The 14,200-nt window shown below is 42.8% G+C and overlaps 1 protein-coding gene across 7 annotated transcripts in view; it reads left to right on the top strand.

The window, feature by feature from the left end:
- SPATA13 (spermatogenesis associated 13) overlaps positions 1–14,200 on the top strand; it is an 87,405-nt gene that overhangs the window by 33,428 nt on the left and 39,777 nt on the right. For 4 of the 7 annotated variants that reach the window (XR_015949688.1, XM_088668272.1, XM_035114273.3 and 1 more), the window contains exon 2: positions 9,356–11,158. The exons of 2 other annotated variants lie outside the window; for them this stretch is intronic. Coding sequence is in view for 4 of the 5 variants with exons in the window: in XM_088668272.1 (XP_088524398.1) it covers positions 9,518–11,158 (1,641 nt within the window). In the remaining variant the exon portion in view is untranslated. Of the gene's footprint in view, positions 1–7,458; positions 7,694–9,355; positions 11,159–14,200 lie in introns of those variants that run through there. One more of the 7 variants, XM_035114275.3, reaches the window with a different exon arrangement.

The following is a 14,200-nucleotide window of genomic DNA, read 5'->3' on the forward strand; positions in this document are numbered from 1 at the left end:
AGATTGGGAAAGACTCAAAGAGTGTAACATTACCCCATTGCACCACTATTCTCATGAAGGGGTTTCTCAACAGACAAGTCAAGGTAGGAAAGATTCCTTGAAACTTGAAAGTTTGGAAACTTCCATAATAGAGGAGAGAGACTACTGGCTGAATTTTTCAAGTCTTCCTTGTGAATGGCTTTGGATGTTATAGTGGGGCAAAGGGAACAGGAAATGTTCCCTTTGTCACACTTTAGTGTGACTGTGTCACACTTCCTGTTCCTCTGCATTTCCATCTTGGGCAAAAACAGTTGTTTTTCATATTCCATGTTGAGGGGACTGCACATGATCCTGATGCAGGGACAGCTTGTCCACCTGTCTGTTAGGTTGCAGTCCCATGCTCACTGACCAGGAAGTAAGTCTCATTGAACTTGTGGGATTTAGCCCATGCCTAGGATTGCACTGTAAAAGCTGTTTCACACCAGATGGAGATACAGGGCAACAAGCCCTGTGAAGCTCTTACATTTCCTGTTCCCTTTGCAAAAGCCAAAGAGGCTTAGAAGGAGAGATGATGAACGTGGTAGGAGCTACTATGCATGACTAGAGCTACCCCACCTACAAAGGCTGCTCCATCCAGTGACAAAGCTCAGGTCAAGGAAAACAGATGAAATATAACCCCCCTTTGAAAATATCCCTGCATCTGTAAATGGAACTCAAAGTGCACAGTTAAGCACTTGATTTTGGTGGTATTTAACCTTTGCTGTGTCTTTTCGTACACATCTAATTGTCCAGAGCCTTTCAACATAGCAACCGCAGAGGCAGCTAAGGTAACCAGCTTCTTACCAAATTCATTGGGGCATTTTTGTTGCATCATGCAACAAGAGCAGTTATGATGTTGCAAAATGCTTGTGTTGCTGCAATGTTCTTCTCTTGCTGCAATATTGCAAGAAAAGAAACTCTGCAAATCTTTCAGCAAGCACTCATTGTATGCAATTTTGAGCAGCCTTTCAGACTGCAACTCTCATCAGCTCCAACCATTATAACTAAAGGTCAGGGATGATAGGAGCTGTAGTGCAACAGCACCTGGAGTATGTCAGGTTGGGAAAGACTGAGTTATAGAATAATTTGTTAGTTAAGCATAAGAATGGCTCATTAAGGCTACATACATGCTGTACCTTTAAAGCACATTTGAAACATTCTTTCCCTCAAAAGAATGATGGGCTGCAGTTTGCTAAGGGTTTCTGGGAATCATACCTCTGGAGGGATAAACTATAGTGCCCAGAATTCATTGAGGGAATGAATATGTTTCAAATGTGTTGTAAAGGTAAGGACATAAGAAAAGCCTACTGGATCAGGCCAATGGCTCATCTAGTCCACCATCCTGTTCTCATAATGACCAACCAGACCATGCTGATTGTATATAGTGTGTATACAACCTAAGAAATGTGTTTGCTGGACAAAAGATAACCACCTTCAAAATGTGGGGACTTTACAAATGATTCCACACATACATAGTATAGTGCAACTTTTGCCAGTCTGGTGCCCCAAGATGTTTTGGATTACAACAATATTTGTGAAGTCCCAGACATCTGGAGAGCACCAGGTTGGCAAAGGCTGGCATGGATGAACACTTAGAATGGAAGGCTGTGGGCGTTCAAGATAGGAATCTGCCTTATATGCCCCCTCTTCCTTCACCTGGAACATTGTTTCCAATCCTGGGATCGGACAAGTTTTAAACTAAAACAAATACTTAGAAATATAACTTTGCTAGATTAGACCAAAACTCCATGTAAATCAGAAAGAGGCAGTTACTATTGTTCTTTATATATCTTTCCATCTGTAACATGATTCCCCATAATCTGAAAATGCTTTTCGTTTAGCATGAAACCTATTAGCCTTATTGCTTTTAAAGCCCGGTTACGGAAAACCAATCTGAGAGATTAAAAATTGAAGAAACTTGACCACTTCCATTTATCTGATTCTTTTCTTCTTTTACATGCATGGTTTCTCTTCCCTGTTTTTTAAACATTAAGTCATTAGTTGAGACAAAAATGAAGGTAGAGTTGCAGCCTGCTTAATTAGAAACAGGAAGTTTTCTTTATATTTGAGACACAATGATCTATTTATTAGAAACTGCTCTTCTGTAGTATGGACCGTTTCTTCATGTCATGCCGGCTGAATAATGCCTGTTGAGGATGGGAGAACAATAATATTGTCACAAGCAAGCTCAATGAGGGTATAAATAGCTTTCTTCCAGACTGAAAGGCTGAATCCACCATTAAGTTGCATGCAGCTGCACGGGTGAAGGTGGTGGGTAAGAGCAGCTCCGACAGAATATAATGGTAACCTGGTACACAGAGGTCCTGTTTCTCAGATTGCGTCACTCCACAAGGCCTTTGTTCCCCAACCTAAATTGCAACTCTGTGCCAAATGGAGTGGGGTGCAATAAGCTCTTGGCAAATGTGAAGAAGGATGGCACTGATAAAGGATGAAATCTCTATAGTACTTCAACCATTAGTTCTCGGGGACAAGTTAGTTTCTAACCTTGAGTTCATGTATGTAGTTAATTGAGAGAACATTTGGGGAACTTTAGCAAAGAGTTAGTAAGTTATTTTTACACGCTTCTTTCAAATTCAAAGGGCAATCAGGCAATTTCATATAGGCTGATCATTTTTCACATTTCCCGTTCCTCAGGAATTGAACAGGTGGCCCATTAAGAGATGGGTTTATGAAAAATATCTGCTTTTAATGACTGCATTTGGACATAGCAAAAAAATGTTTTAATCGCAAAAAAAGCATAGACAAGGAGATCAGAAGCCTTCATTTCTGTTTTTAACTATCTGCTGCTTAGGTTTATGTGCCAACCCAGACAAACTGTGATTAGTCTTAACTATGGCTTAGTGCAAGGATGGGAAAAGTGGATGCAAGGAGCTGAAGTCAATATCTGAAGGGCCTTGGGTTCCAAATCTGAAAGGAGACGTTTTTGTACTGTGGTTCATGAAGCTAGCTTGCTTTAATAAACCATATGTGAGGAGGCACTTTCACAGGAATTGTCTTGCCCACAGTCATGTTCCCACACTCCATTTTGCCTAGTTCAGTATACTTTACCACCTGTCTCCTTTTCCATCTTCTCTCCTATCCAAACATCTTCATTCTGTTTCTCATCCCCAACCCATCAGTGTCATCTCATTTCACTTTATGGGACAGACTCCAAGCTGTTGATCTTCACAGCAGGCTAGGTAGCTTTCTTGCAAGTAAATGCAGAAGTGAGGAAGGCATAAATCAGCTTTGTGGCAGATCAACTCCAGAAGAATCTCACCAGCTGGGGTTGTTTTTATTCCATCCTCCTTGGAGATGTGAGAATGGCCTCTGTTACCTGTTTCAAGAATGTTGGGAGTGGGCCTGGACATTCTCAGCTGTGGTGCTGAGGGAAAGTCCTGAAGTTTTCTCCCCGAGTGGGCATTTTCTGACCCCAAACCTATTTTTCTGCAAACGTCTGGAGCTTGAGGACTGTATCAAACCCTAAATCAATTATATTCATTCAGAGGTTGTGATTCTTAGCATACCTACTGTCAGTTTGGTATCCCATTTTTTCTCCGTCACACATGGGCTCCCAAAGAGAGAAGACTAATACTGAACTTTGTTGAAGGAACTTAGATGAAAGTGCCTAGAGCAAAAGCAAATACGCAAATGGAAGAAAAGATGAAGAAGTGGTAAGAAAGCATATTAGCTGTAGGGAGGGGAGGCAGTTTACTGTCAGAGTGGAATAATGTGCAAGACTGGGATTATTGAGCCAGTTCAAGCAGATTTATGTATAGTTCTGCTCTACCACAGATATATAGCCTTTTGGTAAATTATGGCCTGCCAGACTCTGGTCTCTCGCTGTGAAATGGGAATAATAAAGATTTATTGCAACAGGGTTTTGAAAGGCGAACACAATAAAAGCTAAACAGTACATTGCAAATTAGAAGTGCTATATAAAGTATTTACGGTGCTAGGGATTAATATTAATTGCTAATATCCAAACACATTTGCATTTTTAAAATTATTTTTTTCTTTTAGAGAGAATCCCCCTCAGTATAACTTGTTTCCTGTCACCTTTCTGTAATCATTTCACACACTGCTTCAGTTTGTAATCCTCTTCACTCCTTGTCACATGCATATTAAACCTTCTTTAAATCGGAGATTTAAAAATTTAAAACATGCCTTTCATTTTGTTGCTATAAATACCAGAGACCATCATCAACACACACTAACAGCTCTTTTGCCCTTTACCAATCAGGATTTTGTTCTCCAAACGTGTTCTGTTTTTTAATGTCTACGCTTGATTCTCCCACACTTTATGATGTTTGCAGAAGGGTTTATTGAATTACATATGTTATTGTTCAGCTGGGGACAAATGAACAGGTTTCAAATAATAAGAATGAACTGCAGCTTTTTAGAACAACATACAAAAAGTGATTGCTCAGGTTCTTGTACCTCCATTGGTTAGGCACAATGCTAGCATAACCCTCCTGACATTACTTAACCATGCTTAAATAGTTGTGAACTGTCTGGGGTATCACACATTCTTTCCCTGCCTCCTGCTTAAGGAGATGCCTAGCCTCAGTTAAACAGTGGCTAACAGAAATTCCCATTCCAGAAGGGAGAGGTGGAAGAAGGGAATGTGCAGTCCTGCAACCTGTGTCCAGTTGCCAAACCATGGTTTGGTGATGGCGAGTGCTCCTAGACTCACACCTTCCTCTGCTTCTCATGTCTTTTCCTCCCCACCCCCCGGTTAGCTTCAACTTAAATTTGAACCATTATAACCATGGTTACCACTAACCATAGTTTGCTTCTAAAATCAGAGACTGAAACCAGGATCAGAAATTGGTTTCAATCTCTGGTTTGAAAGCAAACTACTGTACAGTAAACGATTATGTTAATGCATGTGTAATCTGGCACTGTAGTTAACACTAGTGAGGAAAGAGACAGGGTTTCAGAGTGCTGATTCCCAAGCCATGGTATATTACAGGTTCCCAATAGCATGTGCAGAGCCTGAATCATAGAAGAGAAGGGATCCTGAGGATAATCTAGTCCAAATCCCCTGCAATGCAGGACTATGCCGCTGTCCCTTACCTTGAACCTGCAACCTCGGTGTTATCAGCACCACTCTCTAACCAACTGAGCTAGTCTGCACGAATTGATTGTATGTATGATATAGGTACCGGTATATATACAATATATATTGTTTCTGAAGTTACCCTGAATGTGTGCAAAGAGAGGGCGGTTTCAACATGCATGAGCAAGACTCCCCACCATGTACATGTATAGAAACTTTGCATATTCACCAATGTCTTGACTACCCTTTAGAACACGGGTTTTCAAACTGTGGTCTGTGGACCACCAGTGGTCCATGAACTTCATTCAGCTTGTCCTGCAGCATGTCTGTGGATTTGTCATTGAACACAACACATCAGCTGCATTAAATACACATAATGGTTTTGAACAGTACGTTATTGGTTCTTTTATTTTTTACATTTTATTCCATAGAATTCAGATTGTGATGCAGAAAATACTATAATATGACAATTGCTAAAACAGGTAGGGAAACCCATCAGTTGCCTGCCATTAGATAGGCTCCTTTGCAATTATCAAGTGGTTGGTTGGGGTGGGGATATGAGAGCCTGCATTAGAACATGTGAAATTTTATAACTCAGAACAGGCTATTTAATTTTCAGGTTTTTCATTTCTGCAAATGAGAATACAAAGTTCTCAATTGTGCAGCTGACAGTACATGGGCAATTAACAGCAGGTAATTTATATGTTAAAATATCTTCAGTTTCCTCTTCCTCCAGCTCTTTCTTAAGCCACAAACAACCAGCTTGAATTGACTCAGCAGGAACTGCGATGATAAGGGCAAGATTTTACAGGGGGATTATTTTTTCAAAGTGCAATCGTATAAAAGTCTCCACAGAAGTAAATTTCGTTAATTTTAGTGAAGCTTACTCTTAGGTAAGTGGGTATAGGATTGCACTCTTAGGCTGCTGCTTTTTCAAAAGAATTTTTTTTTAAATAGGTCTAGCGATTTTGCAGGGGGAAACTTGATAATATGAACCACTCAACACTCTTGAGTTGTTTGTTTTATTTTTAAAGAAGCTTCGCAAAATTCATTTTCGAGATGATTTAAAATAAAACCTTGTAATGTTGCTAGATTCTGAGGGTATCTTAAAAACGAAACAAAGCACCGTTCCCCGACCCCCACCAGGGAAAAACCTGGCTGTCCTGGTTCACTTTTTGTCATTTATATTGGCTGGGCTGCTACTCTTGTTATCGGCTGTTCAATTGATAATGAAATCCAAACGGAGAGCCAAACAGCCTCCCTTTGTCTCTGGCAGAGTCGGAAGAAAGGCGGGGTGGGTGGGGGGAAGGGGCACTTAATAAGTTTTGGCCCAAATGTAAATCATCTTGTTTTAAGTCAGATGCGTGATTATTTTATCCCGTGCCCCCAGCCCTCCCCTCCGGGTCAACTTTCGTTGTATCGTTATAGATAAAGGGGCATGGACTGTGCCTCCAGGGTGAAGGGGCCACTGGACGGGCATCGGCTCCTCTTTCACTGAGGAGACAAGGATAATTTCTCTCACCAAGAGGGGGGGAAATTGATGGGAAAGAATAGAGATGCGACGAGCATTGGGCAGATCGGGCAAGGTTTTCTGACACCACTCCACTTGATTGATTTAACATTGGTTTTAGTGGTGGCCTTTAAGATACCGTTTTAAGGTTGACATCCTATGTCGGGGAGTTTTAAGTCCCATTCAAGTCCACGGGACTGGACTTCTAAGGTGACTCGTATAGGATCGCACCATGCGTGCTGCGCTTAATAGTCTGCAAACCGGCCAGAGTCGTCGGTTATATGGGTAGTATAAAATTGCAAAGTTGTTTTTACAGCTGCTGCTGCTAGGGTAACTCGGAGTGGACTTTGGTGCTGAAGGGGCGCGAGCTCCGTTCAAGCCCTGCTGCTAAAAACAAGCTCTTCGCTTAAGAATCCTTTTGCACCAGACTCAGGGTCGTCGGTAGATTTCCAAAACCTAGTAGAACAAAAACAGCCCGCTAAGGGACTATCCGCACATCCCTGGGGGAGAGGGTCCCCAGGGGCCACTTTGGTAACGTGGCTCCTTGAGCGAGGACAAAATTCTGCGGACATTTATTTTCACACCAATTCCTTTTGGTGCAGTTGGCCTTTCATTGATCTTCTCGGCAGCTATCCGTATAAATACACCGGAGGTAGTGATAGTTGTTTGTTATTTTGCGCCCCCCTGGCGCCCCAGCCCGTGCGCTTAGGCTAGCCGGGCACCCCCAGCCTGCCAATACTGGTCAGGTCCCTGTCCTGATCTTGCTGCTAAGGTCTTTCCTCTCCCTCTCCGTCTCTCGCTCTCTGTTCCGGTTGCTGCCATAGTGATGCTTGGGAGCAGATTAGCCGCCTATACCAGGGGTGGGGGTGGGGAGGCAGCCGCCGCCACCACAGCGACTAGGAGGCGTGTTTATGGGGGAGGTTTCTGTCGCTGCTCCACATTCATTTTTCCGTCCTCTTCTTCCCTCCGGTGTAAGGGGGGTGGGGAGAGGCCACCTTAGAGGATCAGAGGTGATCCAGCTCCCCCGCCTCTCGATCCTGGCTGTGATCTGCTGTCCGGGGTGCAGCGCCGGCGGAAAAGTTTAGTCCGGTCCTCCTTGCCAGGTAACAGCAGCTGCCGGAGGGAGGGGATGGAGGGACGGCGAGCGCATGGCTTTCCCCAGCTTCCTTAGCGATAGGAGCCCATCTGCTCTGTTGGGGGTTCTCTTTTTTCTTCCTTTCCTCGGATTAGAAAGAAAAGGAGAGCCTAGCAGGTGCCCCTGCCACAGCTATAGGAACTGGAAATCTGAAACTTCGGAAAGCTAAGAGGAAGAGGGGGAAAGAGTAGGCGGACTCGTTATCTTTTGCAGGCCAGTGAGGGAAGCGATTCCTTGAAAGCATTTTTTTAAAAACCATCCTCTTCAGTGGCAATTGTTATGTGCATTTGTTTTTTCTCTGCATTTTCTTCTCATAGTGTTTCTTTTTAAAAAAAGAAAAAGAAAATATGACTTTGCAGCACAACTTTAGACATGTTTATTCAGAAGTCAGCCCCACTGTTTTCAATGGAGCTTACTCCCTAGGGCCTAGGGTGTCTAGGACTGCACATTTAAAAACAATTGTCATGTTTTGCTGTGAGAGTCCTTGACTTAATCCAGCCCCCCAACCCCCCCCCAATTTTTATTTTTAAATATAAGAACTAGAAGGATGCTGAGAAGGGAATCCTTGTTCTGAACTCCCTCTAAAGTTATTTGAAAAATTGTTCCAACCCCTTTTAAAGCAGCTCTTTGTAAATATTTATGTTCAAGCATGTAAATTACCCTTTATGCAGTATGATCAGTTAAGCTGTGAATATGGGAATAGGGTAACAGGGAAAGATGGAATTGCAAGAGTTGTTAAAACATCTCCTGGGAGCCCACACTTAAACTCCCACTACTCCTACTGTGACAAGATTTAAATAAAGGAAAATAAAACTCCTACATAAGGAAAAGATGGACTTAACAAGGCAGGGATAAGTTTGAGGAGGAGGGTTCCAGGAATTTCCAGGTTACCTTATGAAGCGTGTACTAGATAATGCTTATGCAATGTATTTTTCTTCTAAGGGAGAAATTAAAAGTAGACTGAAAAACTTATTGGGTGTTTTGAATTTCCAGTAATCCACACAGAAGCTGAATTGGTTGTTTGTGTATGTAGGCTGAGGCATGTTTCATATTTTTCACTCTCTTTAATATTTATTAAGCTCTGAATTCTGAATGTGTTAGTTAAATTTATTTTATTATTTTGATTTTAGGATTCTTTACCTTATCCTTTCAACAAGTCCCAGTGGTCAGAGTCCCAAACATCTTTTTGGCGGGCACAGGTCCCTTCAGCAGGTGCTTTTGGGGAAATACCGCAAGGAGTGCTGTGGGGCAAAGATAGGAATCTTGAGAAATAGATCTTCTAGGAAAAACTGACTACAGAATTAGGCCCCATTGATACAGCAGCATGAAGGAAATCCAGTGGGAGCTTGAGCTGGATCCTGAGCCATGAAAAAATTACATTGATGGACCCTCTTTTGGCCCTTTGGATTCTTTCTAATATCAGTATCCCAAGCCTGCAGAGCAAATGTCCCCCTTATAATATAATAGATATAATTAATAACTCAGATAATGTTTGTGTACTTCTCAAAAAGTATTTCTCAATTCTACGAGAGAGCCTTGTTTAAGAAATCCTTGCATTTTACACAAAAGAATCCCTTTTTTTCTGTGGAGAAAAAAAATACTAAATGCTGGCTTTGTTTTCTTGGTGCAGGCAGTGCAGACTACTGGAGAACTAAATCCACACCACAGATGTGAAAACAACAACCCCAAAAGATGCACCACTGAAGAAAAGCTTTGGTTTGGTGAGAATGAAGGAGACAAGGTTTCGGATGTGAGATATAACCCCATATATCCTGATGCTTATACAGAAAATATGACAACATATCAGAATGGCTGTGGAAACGGCACCTCCGTTACCTGTATAGTGATGGATAATAAGGAATCGAAGCACTGCAATACCTCCTTAGGTCAGAGTGGTGACACAAGCCACAGCTATGAAAATGAAGGCCAGGATGATAAAGTCAGCCCTTCCAAACTCATGCACTTTTTCTCCACTCCTCGGAAAAGATCTGGGTCCAATGTGGAAAGGCCTCGTTCTCTGATAGTCATGGGGAACCCCTCAACATGGAATGCTCTGTCTTCCATTAGGAAAATAGGATCTTTCAAGAAGTTAAAATCCTCCGTTCTCCAAGGAATGCCAGCCAACGAAGACTCTGACACCTTAAATGGTAGCGTGTTGGAGAATAATATCAGAAAGCGTGTCCCAAACAATACGTTGGTGAGAGTTGAAACAAACAGGTATTCTTATTCAGGGCCACTACATGACTTGCCGAGCACAACAGATAATGCTTTTGCATCTGATCATTCTGACGGGGAGGAAGGCGACGATTCCTTCCTGAGGAACACTCACAGGTCACGCAGCATCAGGCGTGCCTATGGGATTGGCCGTATAAATTTATTAGACACTGATAAAATTCAGGGCCATCAGGACACTACCAGGACGGTATCCCCTGTCATACAGGAGGCCCAGATTTGCGAAATCGTAGTGAAAGATTCCGAAAGCAGCAAAGTCATCTACCGGAGGAGCAAAAGCACAGATAACCTGAACTTCCTGAAAAAGAGCTCATTCAAAAGGAAGTCGACCTCAAACCTCACCGACCTCAAAGTAGTGAACGAAAAGCAAACTCCACAGAGAACAACAAGTATTTCTTCAGCGGACTCTGACAAAGCCAGCAGGAACTCAGAGCGCCAGTCGAAACGCTGGAAGAGCCCAATCAGGGCGAAGGATTTCGACAGAGTTTTGAAACTTGTCAGCAACGTTGCTGATGTTGCGTTGAAGAAAGACAGTCCCAAGAACGAAATCCCATCCTCTAATGAGCCGAACCAGAGGACTAGATCAAACAGTCGGTTGCATGATGATTACTCACGTCGGGTTTCCAGCAACACTGAGAAAGACAGGCGGAGGTGTGCGCCCCCCAGGAGCAGCCCAGACTCTACCGTTTCCGCATCGAGTGTCCAGAGTTCTGAGGATGACAATGCTGGGGCTAATACATTAACCATCGAAGGCAGCAGCCTCAGGATGTCGTCCTGTGACCTTCCAGATTCGGTGTCTTCGCCGCCTCCACTTCAGGACGCTGGGACAATCGCGAACGAAGTGTTTTACGAAGACTCTGATGAGCCAAGAAGTTCTCGCCAGTTTACATGCAGCAGCACTGAGCATCCTGCCACCCCTGCCAGACCCGTCATCCCCAAGCCTCAGAGCCCTTGTGCCGAAAACCTCGAGTGCAATATGGATCTCCGTTGTCCTGACAGGAACAGCACCTTGTCACTCAGCTCTGTGGGAAGCGAGGGAAGAGGGGATGGGCCTTCTGCCAAGCTAGGGAAGAGCCCTGTTTGCTTCCAGGATTCAGTGCAAGCTGTGTTCTTTGATGACACAAATGAAGACAGTGGCATCAGCAGCCACTCTCAGCTGAGTCTCAATTTAGCTGCGAGTGTTGATGAAAAGAAGGAGGAGGTAAGGAGGAAAGCAAGCCCTGGGCCTGTAAGGAAGGAGTAGTACTCCACTTCTGGGGTTAACTAAGTATTGACTACTACTCATGTAATGTCAGGTGGCTTAGATAACTTGTGTGTGTGTGTTTTAACCACTCTTGCAGTTATATTCTCTGCATATTTTACTCAGAAGTAAGTAAGTGTGCGAAGAAGTGTGTAAACAATTCCATTCCGAAGGTGAAACTGGAGTAGTTTGCCCTCCTGTGCACATTAATAAAGAAAGCCATGGAAGGGAAATGGCTTGTGTACATTTCCGAGGGCAGCGCTGTTGCAGTTTTCAACCTTGCCACCTTGTGACAGGATCAAGACCAAGCAGGGTCCAGCTAGGTGAGCCCATGGCTGGAGCCCTGACAAAAGACACTTAGTGTAAGCCACATGGTAGTGGCCGTGGTGCTAAACAGTTAAGGGACCTTGAAGTCGCTCCCAAACATGCTAAAATCATACAGAAGGCTTCATGATGACAGGAGCTGCATTCACAGATCTTAACAGTTTGTTGCAGTTTTACTGTGTTTGAATGGTGGTATGTGCTGGCACATTATTTAAATGCGCAGTTAGGGGCATATTTCAAAAAGAATCCATTTTTTTTACTGAGCTGTGTTTATAAAATGGCAGCTGTGGGTAACATATGATTCCAATAATTAAGAGTGATCCCATGGATTGATTTCCACTTTATTAACCATTTCAGGTGTATTCCTCATCTGTAATCCTGGTCTCAACAGCCCTGTTCTGTATAGCGCTTGAATGTCATAGCAGTCATTATTATAGTTGTTAAGATATGCACATAACATGCAGGCGTCTAGTCCTGTTGGTTTGGAGAGAATAACTTATAAGAAAGTTCAAAACTTATGGTGGGTCGGTCAGAATTTCGATACAGAAAGGATTTAAGTGTCCTGCAATAGAACATTGTTCCGTTTATCTTGTCCACCAATCCCTATCTCTCTTTTCATATGCTCATTGGTCTTTGACACTGTATACCAGGAGTGGCTAACCTGTCGCCATCCAGATGTTGGAATCTAACTCCCATCACCCCACCCAGCATGGCCAATAGGGATGATGGAAGTTGTAGCCCCACAACATCTGGAGGGCCAAAGGTATTCTCCCCCAACACCCACCCTGTTATATACTGGTACCATTCCTGGAATTTTGAAAGCATTTTAAAGAAGTAAATCTTGGGAGCAGAACTATGTTAAGTAAATACATCAGTGTGTTAAATTCCCAGCGCATCCCAATAGCACAAATATACCTGTAATTGTGTGAGATATTGAGGCACAGAAGTGCTATATCTTTAGCAAAAGCTGAGAACAGAATTTGTGGAGCAGCAGGGAAGGAACCACTTCTGTGTGGCTTTCTGCTGCACTCAGGTTCCATGCTTTTTCTTATTTTGCTTCCTGTTTCTTAACTTGCAACACAACATCATTGCAATAGTGCAAGGAGGTTAATTAGGTAACACTCCTATATCTCTTTCTGGTGTAAATATAAAGCAGCTGTTGGTGTTCTGAAGGTCTATGTCAAACCTTTCCAGTGCATCTATGATACATACTTCAAAATGCAATTTAGGCTAAAACTTCCTATGAGTGAATGGAATGGTGTAAAAATAATGCAGAAATGTTGTGGCTCAGCAAGACTGACCTACTTGCTGTAAGTAGCAGTCAATAAAACCAAGGAGTGTGTGTGTGCGTGTGTGCGTTTCACTTTCTCAGGCTACTTCTATTTGCTTAATTTGCTATGTTGTAGTTTTGCATAACTTCATTAATGCTACAAATCACATTCCATTCTGTGGCCACTTTTGTAGAATCTGAAAGGTGGTATTCAACTCAGCTTTACTCAGAGATGCCCCACTGAAATTAATGAACATAACTAAATTAGGTCCATTAATTTCAATGTGTCTGCTGTGAGTAAAACTTACGTATTTTCTGGGCGTATAAGATGACCCCCGACTTTTGAGAGGATTTTCCTGGGTTAAAAAGTAGTCTTATACGCAGGAAAATACAGCAAGTCTAATACTGTACCACCCAATGTTTTCCATCGCTTAGACTTCCTGTATTTTGTAATACTTACCTGTAACTGGTTAGATACTTTTATTCTTTTGGAACAACATGTATCTAAAATGTTATATTGCAGATGTGCGAAGGGAAGAGCCACCTCTAGCACGATAGCTGAATCATATGGTGACAGGCAAAGAGGAATAAAAACAGTCCATATTTCACCTCTTGCAAACAGCTCCACTGTGTGGAAGGATGAAAGAATGTCAGGGCTTCAGAATAGTTCTAGTTGTTAAGTACGGTAATAAAGCTTCAAAATGCACTGCAAATCCTACACAGATTCTGTCATTGAAATAAACTGTAGAGATGTGCATTAGAACATTTATGTGAAGAGAGCCAGTGTGGTGTGGAGCATTACTTGGGACACCAGGGTTACAAGTCCCCACTCAGCCATGAAGCCCAGCAGGCAATATTGGGTTACGTCACTGCCTTTTAGCCTAACCTACGTAGCCCAGGGTTGTTGTAAAGATAAATAAGGAGAGATCTATGTACATACGTCACCTTGAGCTCCTTGAGGAAGCAAGGGAAATAAATGTGATAATAAAATGAATAAATAAGAACTAAGTATGTAAATATAGTCCCTTGGGCACAGGGGAGGCCCATGCATTAGGCAAGGTGAAGCCATTTGCTTCAGGCTGTGGATCTGACCCTTTCCTCACAGCTGCATGGGTGCAATGGTGGGAGCAGGGAGGGAGACCTGGGAAGGAGGTTATCATGAGGGCAGCGGAAGGGCGTTTTGCTTGACATTGCACAGTGGTAGAATCATAGAATTATAGAGTTGGAAGGTACCCCAAGGGTCATCTTGTCCAACCCCCTGCAATGCAGGAATCTCAGTTTGCACCCAGTAGGTCCAAATTTCAGTCCCGGGCATTACAACCACAAAAAGGATAGCAAGTAGCAGGGTCAGGATTGGGCTCTGTACAAGACTTGGCTAGCAAATAAAGTAGATAGAAATGCACTTCACA

This window comes from Zootoca vivipara, chromosome 4 (genome assembly GCF_965207765.1).
Source record: "Zootoca vivipara chromosome 4, rZooViv2.hap1.1, whole genome shotgun sequence".
In the NCBI taxonomy this organism is placed as follows: domain Eukaryota; kingdom Metazoa; phylum Chordata; class Lepidosauria; order Squamata; family Lacertidae; genus Zootoca; species Zootoca vivipara.